This window comes from Dama dama, chromosome 3 (assembly GCF_033118175.1).
Source record: "Dama dama isolate Ldn47 chromosome 3, ASM3311817v1, whole genome shotgun sequence".
In the NCBI taxonomy this organism is placed as follows: Eukaryota; Metazoa; Chordata; class Mammalia; order Artiodactyla; family Cervidae; genus Dama; species Dama dama.
In genome coordinates, this window is record NC_083683.1 from 52,792,250 (window position 1) to 52,808,289 (window position 16,040).

At 37.1% G+C, this 16,040-nt stretch overlaps 1 protein-coding gene across 1 annotated transcript in view; it reads left to right on the forward strand.

Moving 5' to 3' along the window:
* Positions 1-16,040, forward strand: part of ADAMTS20 (ADAM metallopeptidase with thrombospondin type 1 motif 20) — a 188,793-nt gene that overhangs the window by 78,514 nt on the left and 94,239 nt on the right. The window contains 5 exon segments of the mRNA XM_061122944.1: positions 5,798-5,943; positions 7,103-7,284; positions 7,381-7,517; positions 10,414-10,531; positions 13,072-13,167. Coding sequence (XP_060978927.1) covers positions 5,798-5,943; positions 7,103-7,284; positions 7,381-7,517; positions 10,414-10,531; positions 13,072-13,167 — 679 coding nt within the window.

A 16,040-nucleotide genomic window follows, 5' to 3' on the forward strand; every position in this document is an offset into this window, starting at 1 on the left:
CTAGTGGCTGAATCTGGCCTCAGAGCTAGTAGTTGCCCATGGTGAATGGAACTGGGTTCTGGGCTCCCTGGGTACCTGGGATGTCTTGGAGCTGGTGTTAGTTTCCTGGTGGGTAGGCTAAGGCCCAGGAAGCCCTAAGACTGATGCTGGTCCACTGGTGGCTGAGTCTGGTCTGGGTTCCTGGCTTCAGGGCCCTGCTGGTCCCAGAGTCAGTGTGGGCCAGCAGATGGTATGGCCAGAGCCCAGGGGTTACAAGGGCTTGTACCTGTCCCCTGCTGGGTGGAATCTTCTCTGATGGCTGGCTGCAAATCCCTTGGAACCTTGGGGTTAGTGATGATCCACTGGTGGTTGGGGCTGGGTCCTGGGCCTTCTCATGGGCAAGACCGGCTTTTGGAGTGGCTGGGGTCTCAGTGGGTTCTATGGCAACTGGCTGGCTGGAAGATGGGTCTGTGTTCACTCCCAGGTAACTGCTTGGCATGGGGTGACCCAAGATGTGTGTCAGCACGCTAATGAGTGCGGCCAGGTCCTGATGCTAGTAAGCTAGCAGGAGGAGTGAAAGTGGTACTTGTCAGTAGCCGTGTCCTTGTGGTGGGATGAGCTCCCCAAAATGCCTTCTATCAGCTTCTGTGTTACCAGGGTGAGTCCCAGATGCTTTCTTTCTTTTAGGGAAGCTCTCCAAGATCAGCAAATGGGTCTGATCCAGGCTTCTTTCAAATTTCTGCATCTTCTCTGGGTCTTGAAGCATGTGATATTTTTTTGTGTGTGTGTGTGTGTGTGCCTTTTAAGAGTGGAGTCTCTGTTTCCTACATTTTTCTGACTTTCCTGAAAGTAAACCTTGCTGGCATTCAAAGCCAGACACTGTGAGGCTCGTGTTCCTGGTGCAGGACTCCCAGCCTGGGGAGCCTGCTGTGAGGTTTAGACCTCTGGGTCCTTGGGGAGAACCTCTGCAATTCTAATTATTCTTTTGATTGTGGGTTGCCTACCCAGGAGTGTGGGTCTTAACTATACAATGTTCCCTCCTACCCATCTTGTTGTGGTCCCTTCTTTATATCTTTAGTTATAGTCTTTTCCTTGGGTCTTCAGGTCACTCTCATTGATAGTTGCTCTATAAATAGTTGTAAGTTTTGTGTGTCCTTAGGAGGAGGTGAACTGAGGGTCTACTATCTTTGCCCCATCACCTGTTCTTTATTTTAAAGTAAATGAAACTATCTAGTATACTCTGTCTTGGCTAGGAGCTAGTGGGTCAAGCTTCTTTTGTTCAACATGATGTTTTTGAATTTTGTTCATATCATTGTGTGCATCTGTACTTCTTCTTTTATGTTTCAGTTCAATTCAGCTGTGCTATAATTTGTTTACTGTTCTTCTGTTGATAGGTATTTGGGTCATTTCAAGTTTGGGGCTTTTATGTATAAAGCCACTGTGAGCATCCTTATATAAATCTTCTTGTGGCCATATGTTTGTATGTCTCTTGAGTAAATTGTTAGGTTATAGAGTAGGTGTGTGTTTAACTTCATAAGAAAGTACCAAACTATTTCCCAAAGGATGTGAACCATTTTAGACTCACCAACCAATATAAGAAAGTTTGAATTGTTTTGCATTCCCTGCCAATTTTTTATTTTGTTAGCCTTAACAAGATTTTAGCCATTCTAGGGGGTACAAAATAGAATTTAATCCTTATTTTGACTTGTATTATCCTAATTATTATCAATTTTGAGCTTCTTTTTATTAGCTCACTTAACTATTTCCCCAGTGAGACAGTATGGAGCATGGGTTTGTTGAAATCCAGATAAATATGGTGAGATACTGAGACCTACTTTAAAACCCATGTAGATTAAAAGTAGAGGTGACATTTGGCATAAAATGTGAATCATGCTAGGTATAAACTCCCTTTAAAAAAATTAACTGAAAATAGTAAGCCCCTATGCATTAGCCATATTAAGTATTAAGAGGTCCTGTTATTCAAGGAAAGTTTAAACAAATATCCTATAATTTTTCCTTTAGTTCTTTTATCTTGTGACTATCTTACATGGGTGATGTCTGTTAAACGCTTTTTGTAGTAAATCTGTTTGCATGTAGACATGCTGAACCCATCTGACAATGAGTTAATTTTACTACACAATGAACAACATGACATTCTTTTTCATGCTCTGTTCCCTCAGAAATAAATAAATAAAAAGGGAATGTGCCAGGATTATTTAAACATTTCTGGAAGATGCCCACAAAATTTACATGCACACAGTATATTCTATTTTGAGATCTATTTTGAGATTTTGTTTTTGTTCACTTCTAGTATGGCTTTCTCATATTAAATGACTTGTTCTAATGGAGGGCACAAGGCATTTTTTTTTTCTGCTAATAATCTTGGTTATAGGATTAATTCATTCAACAAAAATTTGTCAAGGGCCTCCTACATGTCAGATACTATTCTAGGTACTCACAATATCTATCAGTGAACAAAAGAGGAAAGATACCTGCCCCCGTCCTGGAGCTTATATTCTAGTTGGATACTGCAGTATTACAAACAATATAATGGCACCATAAATAAGAGAAATAGAGTAGAAAAAGGATTAGATGTTGTGTGGTAGGAGAGGGCAGATTGCAATTTAAAATATGACGGTCAAGGGTGATCTTATGGGAAGTTGCCTAATGAGCTGTTTTAAAGGAAGTGAGGGAGTTTGCTATGAGGACATCGCAGGGGAGTTGGGCTCCAGGCAAAGGGAACAGCCAGACTTCTAAATCTGGAATTTTCCCAGAGTGTTCAGGGAAGAGCAAAGATGACATTTTGACTGGAGCAGAATGAAGAGAGAGAGAGAGAGAGAGATGTATGTGGGAATTACTAGAAAAACTTTCAGGTGTTATGAGAATTTTGTGTTACTCAAAGTGAGATAATTGAAAGACTTGACAGAGGAGTCACCTAATTTGATTTAATTTTTAAACTAAGTTTAAAAAGGATCATGGCTGTTCTGACAACTTTCGAGGCTAAACTCTAAGGGCCAAGAGTAGACGAGGAGGAGATGTACTCAGGGAGCTGTTGGAGTAAAATAATGTTGGTGGCTCAAGTCAGGTGATGATTAAAAGTCAACTTTATATATGTTTTTGAAGGAACTAGAGCATTTGCTAATGTATTAGCTATGGAATTTTAGAAGAGGAAGAGATAGGATGACTATGTATTTGGCTGATAACTGAGATCCACTCAGCAGATTTTGAGGGGGCAGGTTCCACTTTGGATATGCTATCCTTGAAGTGGCTCTTAGACATTGAAATGAAAACGAAGAAGCAGCTGTCCATAGAGTTTGGAGTTCAGGAAAGAGATCTGGACTGGGAGTGATTGATGAAACAGATGACTAAAGGACCACGGTCTGAGCCCAGAGACATTAAGAGGTTAGAAGGAAGAAGAAACTGCAAAAGAGAAATCATTAAAGAGAAAAGAAAACCAAGAGTGTGTGGAGTCCTGGAAACTAAGAGAAGAAAAAGTGTATCAAAGATGAAGAATGATTGGCTATGTCACACACTATGTCATAGAAGTCAAAGAAGGCAGAGACTGAGAACTAGCCACTGGTCATGGTGTCCTGGAGGCCACTGGTGATGCACACATGAGCAGATTCGTGGAAGGTGGGATGTGAAAGCCTCTGGGTAATGAGAGAGAAGAGGCAGAGAGAGTTAGACCATGAACAAAGACAACTCTTTCAAGAAAAAATAGGACAATAACTGGTGAAGGAAATGAGATCTAATATTTTTGTTTGAAAAGAATGAGTGGAGTACTTATCAAACTATCTCTTGTAAAGGACTAGGATTCTTTTTTAAATATTTCTGGTGATTTTTAAACATGCTATTGTACAAAATGGTAAAAATGAAATGAAAAAAGATATTCCAAGTGTAAGCCAAAACAAAAGGAAAACAAAATGGTGGTTCCTCAAAAAGATTAAAAATAGAAACATGTGACCTAACACAAAAATGTCTGGGTATATATCCCAAAGAATTGCATTATTCACAATAGCCAAGAAGTGGAAGCAACCCGTGTCCATCAGCGGATATATGGATAAAGCAAATGTGATATATACATACAATGGAATATTTTTCAATTGTTAGAGGAATGAAATTCTCACACATGCTGGAACATGGATTAATTTTGAGGACATATTGCTAAGTGAAATAAGCCATTCCTAGAAAAACAAATGGGCTTCCCAGGTGGCGCTAGTGGTAAAGAACCTGACTGCTAATGCAGGAGACTTAAGAGACAGGGTTTTATCCCTGGTTTGGGAAAAATCCCCTGGAGAAGGGCATGGCAACCCACTCCAGTATTCTTGCCTGGAGAATCCCATGGATAGAGGAGCCTGGCGGGCTACAGTCTATAGGGTCGCACAGAGTTGGACATGACTGAAAAGACTTAGCACGTGTGCAGAAAGAAAAATACTGTATGATTTCAGTTATATGAAATATACAGAGCAGTTGAACTCATAGAAACAGTAGAATGGTGGTTGTCAGTTTTAATGGGTGCAGAGTTTCCATTTGGGAAGACAAAGAGTTCTATGTGATGGCTGCACAGCAATGTGAATGTTCTTAATGCCACTGAACTCTACACTTACAAATGGCTAAGAGAGTGGATTTTGTTGTGTGAATTTTACCACAATTAAAAATAGAACAGGGCTTCTCTGGTGGTCCAGTGATTAAGAATCCGCCTGCCAACACAGGGACATAGTTTCGATCCCTGGTCAGGAAAGAATCCACATGCCTTAGGGCAACTGAGCCTGCTTGCCTGGAGTCTGTGCTCTACAACAAGAAAATCACTGTGATGAGAAGCCCACACACTGCAACAAAGAGTAGACTCTGCTTGCCACAATTAGAGATTGGCCATGACCAGCAGCAAAGACCTAGCACAGCCAAAAATAAATGAATAAATAAATATTAAAAAATAAAGCAAATATAAGCTGATTTTATAATTATTAGCTTTAATAAACAAAATTAATCTGTCAAAATCTTCTAAGTCTTCTGAAAGTTTCTAAATGCTTGCTTTCATCTTTTGTAACTCATTTTCTCCCAGTTGACAGTGACTAGTTCAAAGACCAGCATCTGTGCATGGACTGCAGTTTGATTAGCTTTCATATAGTGTGGCGACTGGAACAGTGATGATGTAGGAGAGATGGGAGAATTGCTGGAGTGGTGAGAAGAGATGAGATTAGCTGCATGATGGAGGGATTGGTTTTGGATTTTTTGTGTCTGCTAATGGGCAGGAAGGCTGAATACTGGGTAGAAGGGATGGTGGTAGATTCTGGGTGTTGGGTGGGTAGAAGAGGTTGTGGGAGATTTTGGACACATTCTTTTGTAGATTTCCACTTTCCTGATGAAAACAAGAAACAAAGTGATTGTTGAGACTTTGAGTAAGAGAGTAGAAAGTTAGCTAGAAGAGTAGGAGAGTGATAGATACCTTTGCATAAAAGGTAGAAGCATGGTTATACACCATATTAATCAAATATTTGTTTGCTTCTTTTTCAAAAATACTTTTCATTATTAAGTTTTCCCCATAGGTATAGGTCTTCCCTCTCCAGTGAGACTCTAGCTCTCATAAGCACAGTAAATTTTCTGTTCTTTTTTGCATTCTGTTGCTCTGTTTACAGTTTCTCAGTATATACTCAGGAAATAGTCACAAAATGGTATCAAATGTAATTTCATTTCTGAATTGATAACATTCTGCTTAAAGTTGCATGCATTTTCTTTGACTGGTCTTTCTGCTGTTATTGTTACTGTGATGTCCTAACTAGATAACACATGAATCATTTCTTTTTGTGTCACTTTATAGCATTGCCACCATGGGCTATGTGTAAATAAAGAGATGGAAACACGTCCTGTAGATGGCGATTGGGGACCATGGGGACCTTACAGTTCTTGTTCAAGAACATGTGGAGGTGGAATCAAAAGCACAAGCAGGCTCTGTAATCGCCCCGAGTATGTCTTTTTTATGTCACTGTAAATTAAGATTATCTCAAGGCACCAGAAAGTAAACATCAGTTTCATTCACTTCTAAAACTGGAGGTCAGTCTGTAAGTTTCTGAGATTCAGAAAACTTCTGGAATACTTTAAGCCATATTACTTTCTATCTTGGTAGAGTCAGACCTTAAAAAAAAAAAAAAGTAAAATACTTTTAAGAATTTGAGTTAAGACAGCCATTTTCTTTCTTTTTTTTTTTTTTTTTTTGACTTAGTGTAAATTTGAGAAATAGTTGCAAATAATGACAGTAATATAATGGCATTTTTACTTTTACTGTGCTTTTGTTGAAAGAGCCAGGCCCCTTTCAACTATGCTTTGGTTTTCCTGGGTAAAATAGGTAGTTTTGTTACTGTTTCTTACTGTTTGGTATAATTTGTCATGTCATATTTTCTTTTTCTTATTTTCATCTTATAGTTGCTTCAGTGTCTTTAGCTTGAATAAGTACTGAAGCACAGATCCTGCTCACCAAAATACTTAAAAGAATTTAGGAATTTCATAAGAATTTTAAAAAATGGCTCTCTTATTATAGATATAAGTAAAGAATTTTTAATACAGAAATATGACATACTATGAATAGAATACAACGTAGTTTATTTGAATTTTAAAATAGTTGAATTATGCTGAAAGTCTTCATATAAGTTTTTAATCTTCCAACATAAATTGAAATGGAGTTGGATGTCTATAGATTGATACCATGAAATTCTTTGAACTGAGTGATACATAGGATATACACAACAAAGAGTCATATATACTTCTTTTTAGTTTTAACATGGTGTCATCTTCCTTTGTTATCATCTTTGGCTCACTCTATATGTCTCCCTGCCTCCAAAATGAGTAAACAAATCCCCACCATTAGTTCCTTGTTAGTTAATCTAGTTGTGAATAAGACATCATTTCTGCCCTCTGGGCCACACTGTCCATGTTAAAATGGATTTTCTATAGTTCATTAACCTCAGAGTTGCTTCCTAACCATGTTACATACTTCTGTTAAAAACAAAAGGTGTTAGTGGGACATCAGTGGTTTTCCGGATCCTGGAAAGGGATGGAACAGTTTTAGAGTGAAATGGCAGAAATAACCTTGTACTGATGTGCTTTAAACTGTAATGAATTTGACTAGGCCAAGAAACGGAGGCAAGTACTGTGTTGGCCGCAGGATGAAATTTCGATCATGTAACACTGATTCATGTCCAAAAGGCAAGCAAGACTTCCGTGAGAAGCAGTGCTCTGATTTTGATGGTAAACATTTCAACATCAATGGTCTCTCCCCTAACGTGAGGTGGCTTCCAAAGTATAGTGGGAGTAAGTAATTAGAATATTTTATTGCTGTAAACAGTTTTGAGACAAAGGAACACACAGTTGTGTTCTTGTCCACCTAAATTTGACTTTTTCTTACAGTTGCCGTAAAAGATCGTTGTAAACTCTATTGTCGGGTGGCTGGAACCACTAACTTCTACCAACTGAAGGACAGGGTTGCCGATGGTACTCCTTGTGGAACTGAAACAAATGACATCTGTGTTCAAGGTCTGTGTCGGGTAAGTAAAATTACTTCATTTAAAATGACTTTCAGAATACTGTTTTCCTTCTATTTTTCTAGCCAGCTATTACTTCTGCAACTTGACGTACATTCTTATAAATTTCAGTGCAGCATCCTTTGTTGCTACCCTGCTGTCTATAGGAACATGGTTAGGAGCTATTCTTTGTCATCAGGAGTGACTCACAAAGCAGTAAGATGAGTTTGCTGGTTTCGTTTTGCCTGTGGTGCTCAAAATCAAGATGAGGGATGAAGTCAACTTCCTAACATGTCTCAGGACCCGAAGAATGCAAAGTCCTTTTGCTACTTGGAACATGACCTTCCGTGGTGACACTTTTCCCCTCTGTGTTGGAAGCAGTGATATCCTCCCACCCTCTGTCCATTCTCCTACTTCTTGTATGCATTCGACAGACTTTTACCAAATTTCTATGTGGGCTTCCCAGGTGGCCCTAGTGGTAAAGAATCTACCTTCCAATGCAGGAGACGCAGAGACACAGGTTTGATCCCTGGGTCAGGAATATCCTTGGGAGGAGGAAATCGCAACTTACTCCAGTATTCTTGCCTGAAGAATCCCATGGACAGAGGAGCCTGGAGGGCTACAGTCCTCGGGGTTGAAAAGAGTCAGACATGACTGAGCACACACACACACACACACACACACACACACACACACACACACACACGCACACGCGCACACACACACACACACACACACACACACACACTCTGAATGCAACATACTGTTCCAGTCACTGAGATGAAAGGATAGACAAGAACTCCTGCCTCTGACACGGTGGCAGATCTGTGGGGGCTATGGGCACACACAGGGCTGTGGGCTTATCTGCAGGGTGGCCTGCGGACATTGTCGATGGAGCATCTTAGTCTATGGGGACGTGGGTAAAGGATTTGGGGAAGGCTCATGCAGGGTGTGAGTCTGGATCTAATTATTAGGATAAGAAAGTTTTCGAAAGGTGAAGAAGTAAGGGACCCAGGTTGGAGGTGGCCACCAGCTGATGTTATGTGAAAGTGTTCTCCTGAAGTCCTTGAAAATCCAGGGATTTGGAGTTAAGCAAGATATGTGATTTGATTTGCATGTTAAAATCTTCAGAATGTACTGGGTTGTTAGGAAACTGGAGTTAGGTAGGCCATTTGGTGGGGCTTCCCAGGTGGTGCTAGTGGTAAAGAGCTGGCCTGCCAGTGCAGGAGATGTAAGAGACACAGGTTCGATCCCTGGGTCGAGAAGATCCCCTGGAGGAGAGCATGGCAACCCACTCTGGTATTCTTTCCTGGAGAATTCCATGGACAGAGGAGTTTGGCAGGCTACGATCCAAAGGATTGCACAGAGTTGGTCATGGCTGAAGCGACTTAGCACACATGCACGCAGGCAGGATTCTAGGTGAGAGCAGATGAGTCCCTGAATTAAAGTTTGCAAATTGCAGAAGGCAATCCTAAAAATGGATGGTGAGTTTGAGAACTAGGATAGTGAATGTTGTCTAAAGAATATAACTATCATCTTGTGAACTCATTCCTTAAGTGGAACTTAATAGGACCAATTCTTTTCCCTATAACCAAACATCTATTACCTAGGTGATAAAGGCCTTGCACTCAAAGGGCTAATGAGATGTTTAGAGAAACTGAAAATAACTTACAGAATGGAAATAGCTTTGGACTTCCCTAGTAGTTCAATTGGTAAATGATCTGCCTGCAATGCAGAAGACCCAGGTTATATTCCTGGGTAAGGAAGATCCCCTAGAGAGGGATAGGCTACCCACCCCAGTATTCTTGGGCTTCTGTTGTGGCTCAGCTGGTAAAGAATCCACCTACAATGTGGGAGACCTGGGTTCGATCCCTGGGTTGGGAAGATCCCCTGGAGAAGGGAAAGGCTACCCACTCTAGTATTCTGGCCTGGAGAATTCCATGGGCTAGGCCATGGGGTTGCAAAGAGTTGGACATGACTGAGCGACTTTCACTTCACTTCATTTGACTTTTAAATGTGAGAAAAAGGGCACTTGGTGCCTGAAAACTTGTTTTATCTAAGTTAACCCCAGAGAGTCAGATATAATGAGAAAATATGACATGTGTCTGAACATAAAGATGCATATTACTTTCAGAAAATATCTGGATGAAATTTTCATTTTGGAAATATTTACCTTGTAAATACAAAGTCATGAGGCTTATGAATTTTTCTCACTCTCCTGATCACTAAACTTAAAGGAGTGTTCCAAAGAACTAAATGTTACTGCAGTGTATGCAGAGGGCACCGTCTGTGTGGAAAAGAGCTGCATTTGTTCTTTCCAAGCCTTGGGTCACACTCTACTCTCACCTTTATTTATTTACTCATTTTTTTTCTTAAACACTTTATTATGCTGGATATTAATTTTAAAGAAATAAGTTATTTCTTTCAGATATGCTATTTATCCCCAGAGTTCTAAGGTCATAAGTTAAAAAAAAAATGTAAATCATGAACGACCTCTTTTTGAAGTTACTATAGTGTGTTACTTTTTGTCCCATTTGAATCACGTGTCCTTAAAGAATTACTCTCAAATAATGGAAATAGGAATCACTGTCAATATTTGTTACCATGTGGATTCTTAGTTTTTTACCTCCAGGGATTTTTAAAAACATCTGAGAATCTATCTTTAAATCCCACACCAGGTGATTTTGATGCAGGAAGTATGTAGATGATCCTTTAAAAAACAGTGCTTTTTCAACTATGTGAACAGCTGTGTGAAAATACTGGTGTACATGTAACAAGATCATTAGCTATCCTGAAAAAATCCTGTTGTATTGAATTTCCTGTTAATTGAAAGAATATTTTTGGAAAGAACTTTGTAAAGCCCCATTAGTGCTTCGCTGGTCATTTTAATAATCTTGAGTGTAATTATTGTATTTTGAAGCAAGCTGGCTGTGATCATGTGTTAAACTCCAAGGCCAGGAGAGACAAATGTGGCGTGTGTGGTGGGGATAACTCCTCCTGCAGGACAATGGCAGGTGTCTTCAACAGTGCACATTATGGTGAGCTTTGCATTTTTTTTCCAATTTTCTCTTTGGATATAATAATGGGACTATATCATGAAGGAATAATAGTGTTGGTTTGTTATTGTTTATTCTGTATTTTAGTTCAAAATGATTAATTAAATCTTGTACAAGTTGTATGATTGAATTAATGAATTTACCTGCTTAAGACAAGTTTAATTCTTAAAAAAAATGTAGGTGCATTTATTAGAATAAATCCAGCACAATTTGATAATGATGTGTAAATAGTCCCCCTGTCGTACCAGTTAATGAAGTGTTTTTACTGCTGCTTCTGTAATCTATATTGTATATGTTTATAATCTTTCCAGGAAATTTGCTTTCAATTATTTTTAATCATCTGAACCACATGTTTTCTGTGACCTGGCCTATCTGTTGTTTTTTATTGATGATATATTGAAACTGATTGAAGGTGAAGGATGAAGCCATTAACTTAAATGTTAATTTGAAATTATCATTACATTTGATTTTTCAGGAAGTTTGGATTACAGATATAATTGCTATTTGGCCATGGCTTCATTTTTCTTGAAAATTTTTATGAGAATATATCAGATATTTTCCACTAAATTTTCTGAGAAACGTTTTTTATTTTTATGGTAATAAAAACAACCCTTTAAAACTTTCTTTGCAAAATAAATGATGTATGTTTTACAGTTTTATTGTTCGGCTTCAAATTGTATTCACATGTTTTTTGAACAGAGTTGTTTAAGTTAGTAAGAATTGCTTCAATTAAAGCAGTGTCATTTAGAACACTATATTTATATGAAAAGTATAGAACATTTACTACTCTGGTCATGCTTATGCATCTAAGTTACTTGGCATTATTTGACATTATTTTTGACATTATTTGACATTATTTGATTTTAAAAGAGGTTAAGTCTCATATGACATTATCTTGTGTTTTCAGAGCAGCCTTATTTATTTATATCTCTTTAAGATATCACATTTAAATATAAGGTAATAAATGGTATGATTATTCTGTATACATTAAACGCATACTGGTTGTAGATTATTTGACATTATTTTTCTAGTTGTTATGATTTGACATTATTTTTCTAGTTGTTATGATTCTTTATTTCTTGGGACCCATATATATTTGGTCCCTTTTTATCACCAGTGGCACACATTTATCAAAGTCTGGTCTGTATTCACTGAAACGTATTTTTGCTATATAAAGCTGAATACACCAAATTAGAGTTTAACCTTGCTAAAATTGTGCTATGAATTAATCAGCTTGCAAATGGAAAAAGAGTAAATTCATGTGCAGGTTCTGAACAGCATTTGTCACATTACTGCCCCCTAGTGATAGCTTTCATCTTGTCACATTTGCAATGCCTTGGAATACTTTCTTGAAAAGCATAGCAAAGACATAAATAGTGGAGCTGGTAGGAACATTTTATAGTGAAAAAGAATCATGAGTCAAATTATTTTTGTGGGCTTATAATTTACAACCAGTATGCATTTAATGTATACAGAATAATCATACCATTTATCACCTTATATTTAAATGTGATATCTTAAAGAGATATAAATAAATAAGGCTGCTCTGAAAACGTGAGATAATCTCATATGAGACTTGACCTCTTTTAAAACTTCCTCTTCTAAAGTTAACTTCATATTTATAAAAGTTAATGTATATGAAAAATTTCAACTCTTTTTGTTTTTGTATTAAGTGAAAGAGGAAAATCCTAATAAGAGAAAGGAAAACGTTAGAATAATATCGCTAGAGCAGAATTAATTGTTGACTTAAAACCTGAGAGTATTTGGACAACGATGTGACATGAGTGGTTTTAGTGCAGGAAAGATGTTTCTTGTTTAATGTATATTTGTATATGTAATGTAATGTATATTTGATATAGTGTTTCCTCATATTTTGAGAAGTGCCAGTGTTATTGAATTTGGTCTCATAAAACATTTCTCTAGAGTAAACTTTTTACTTTTCTCTTGACAATTTGTTAGTAGACTTTAAAAAATAATGTAAAATTTGGGGAATGGCTATGGAGATTTCTGCTTACACTGGAAGATAAAAGCTTAAGAAAAATATTTCTCTTTAACGTTCACTATTTTGCTGCTGACTGAGTCTGTGTAAACATCTAGCAATGGTCAACTATTTTTATATCTCCCGGATTTGTGAATAGCATTTGGAATCCTGTATTTTTCCCCATTCGGAAGTATAAAATGTTGAAGTATTGTTCACATTTAAAAATTAGTGTGTGTGTTAAGTAGTTTAGGAGCTAAATTACTAGATTCATTTTTATTCTATATTCAGAATTTAAAAGTAAGAGAAATTAGGAGGTACACCTTAAGAATCCCAAACTGTGTATTTCTAGACAACAACCACTTTTTCTTAATCCTTAGTAATTTGTATAAGATATTGATTCAAAAAAAATTAGCACATATCATCTTTCAGAGATAAAATGAAATTAAGTCTGACTATACTATTCAGATTTTTCACTCAGCAGTACTAGCCTCTGGGCCATCTGCTTTTTGTGAAAGTTAACATGTATAAAATTATATTGCAGGTTATAATGTCGTTGTAAAGATTCCCCCAGGAGCAACAAACATTGATATTCTTCAGCACAGCTATTCTGGAAAACCAGAAGATGACAATTACCTGGGTAAACATTTTTAGTTAAATGGCAGCCAGTATGTGCAGTTTCATGGAGGTCTGTGGTTGTAAATTCTTGGAAGGCAAGAAGAGCCCCTTGAATAAACATGCAGTTTCGGCTCAGACTAAGCCAAGTCATCTGAGAACACATATATGTGTTCTCTTTTTGAATTACATACCATATCCTATTTTGAAGATACTGAATTAAATTCTGGAAGACAAATTAAGCTTTTTTCCCCATGAGGGTGTTTTAGATAACCAGAGGTTATATTCAGTTAAAGTTGTGTGTGTATTTAGAATACAGTTCTCTAGTTGTAAACCTCATTGGGGTTAAATGTTTTTAAAAAAGTGAAGTCACTCAATTGTGTCTGACTCTTTGCGACCCCATGGACTGTAGCCTACCACGCTCCTCTGTCCATGGGATTTTCCAGGCAAGAGTACTGGAGTGGGTTGCCATTGCCTTCTGCAGAGGATCTTCCTAACCTAGGGATCGAACCTGGGTCTCCCACATTGTAGGCAGATACTTTACCATCTGAGCCACCAGGGAAGGGAAATGTTTTTAATTTGTTTTCTTAAATGTCTTTACCATGTAGCACAAGTCTTTAAATACAATTTTTATTGTGATTGTATTTTTATTGCTCTTATATTACAGAAAGAGAACTATAGTTTCGTATTTTTAGATGTTAATGAACATAGTCCTAATATATTGTCTTTTAGCTATTTCTAGAGTGTACATTTCAGTTGTTATTTACTTTTTGGAAATTGACTTCTAGTTTAAAGCATTTCACTTAGGCCCAGAGAGAAAAGAATGCTTTACAAATCTTTGTTTCTGTCTGATTATTGACTTACATATTGACTGACATTACTTTACCTTAATATTGACTTACATGTAATTCACTAAGCTGGTGATATAAAGCTGATACTGAAAAAACACTTGCCTCACATTAATGAAATGTGAAATATTGGCTCAAGTAATCAATGCTTTGAATTGACTGGGAATCTGAATCTATAGTGAACAGCCCATTTCAGAAATTATCTTTGGCCTTATAAAGTCAATTGTAGAAAGAACAACTGCTGAATGGATGCAGATTTTCCTTCCAGGGTGATGAAAAAATTTAGAAAACTCGTAGAGGTTGCACAGCATTGTGAATGCACTATATGCCATCAAGTTGTTCAATTTAAAATGGTTAATTCTGGTTTTGTTAATTTCACCTCTATTAAAAAAAAAAGGCAAAAAAAAAATTCCCAAAGAAAATCAAATGTAAATGTTTTAACTGTTTACATTTAGTTGCACTTCTTTTTCTTTGCATATACATAGATATATACCATATATATCATATGGTATAGACATATGCCATACGTATTATAGATAATTTATTATGTCTCTCTTAGGATCCAAATGTAGATATTTGGTTCTGCTTAAGTTTAAAAATTAGAAATGTCCACTACTAAAATATCAGTATACTTTGTAAAAGAAATACTAATGGAAATATCAAAATCTAAACAGGGGAGCAAAATATATGTGTGGGGTGTTTAGAAAGGACTTGTAATTTGCTTTGGTAACTAAAAATGATGACATGTAGTTTTTCTCAGTAAAGTTTTATTTCCCTTAGTTTTAGTGTAACAGGCAGTCCTTTAAACAGGCCTGTCCACTTCTGATAATGTGCAAATTTACAGAGTGATTTTCATTTTGTTGGTTCTTCACTGAATTCACTGTAGTGTATAAAGACAATCACAATAGTCTACACAGACACAGAATCACCAGACATATTTGGTAGTATTTCCTTTAGCATTGGTTCAAGGTGTGTAGTATTTGTTAAGCTTGGTCATGGTAACTTATGTGTTTTGGGTAGGATTTCTTGGAAGACCAAATAAGTGTTTTCCAAAAAGATTATTCCATTGAGAAGTATAGTAAATCAGCAAAGATGTATTTAATTAACATGGGGGTTTTATAAGTGTAAAATTTAAAATATTAGACACCCTCTCGAAAATTTAAACTGACAGCACAGTGCTTTACAATTTATACACTTTAAAAACATTTTCCAAATTTGATTCAAATTAAAACCCTGTGAGTTGGGAATTTTTATTATTCCTATTATGCAGTTAAAAAGCAAGTAGTTTATCCAAGATCACATAGTAATTAATTGGAACAATTTGAATTTAAATCAACTGTACCAAGTCCTGTGGTCTTTTTACTACCACAGCACTGTGGAGAGCATGCAATTTTGTATTTACAAAAGTAACAAATTATGAATACATACTCTGTTCCATACTCACATACACATGTAAATATTAGTATATAGAGAGACATACATATACTTAATTGACAGGCTGATGTTAATACCTCTCCATGGGAAAGAGCAAGAATCACCAGGGGCAAGAACAGAGGATGCAGTGGGAGGGTTCTGAAAAAGTAGCCACTCACACAGGCGTGAGCAATGATGAGTGCCTCCCATGAAAAAGATCCAGATGTTTACGGAGGGAGGAGTGGAGAGGCATGGGCTTTTGAAATATTGACCCTAGGATGTCGAAGCTTTGTACATGTTTTCCAAGGTAAACAGAACACTATAGCAGCCTGGCTGCCCTTTCTTTCCTCCCCGTGGATGACCAGGATTGATTTAGCTGATCTGTCTGCATGACTTCTCTCTGTTTTTCCACTTCCTGTATGTCTCTCCTGGTGCTGCATGCTTTGTGGACGATGACCTTCTCAGAAAGAAAAATTATAGAGTGAATGTATTTTCATGGGTTTGGCTAATATGCTGAAGTTTTGCTGCTTATGGGTTAGATACCACTTTATAGTAAAATAAAGTTTATTTCCTCCATATTAATTTATATTTATATTCTCTAACTGCAGAAGAAAAGAATGTGAATTGTAAAAGTTAA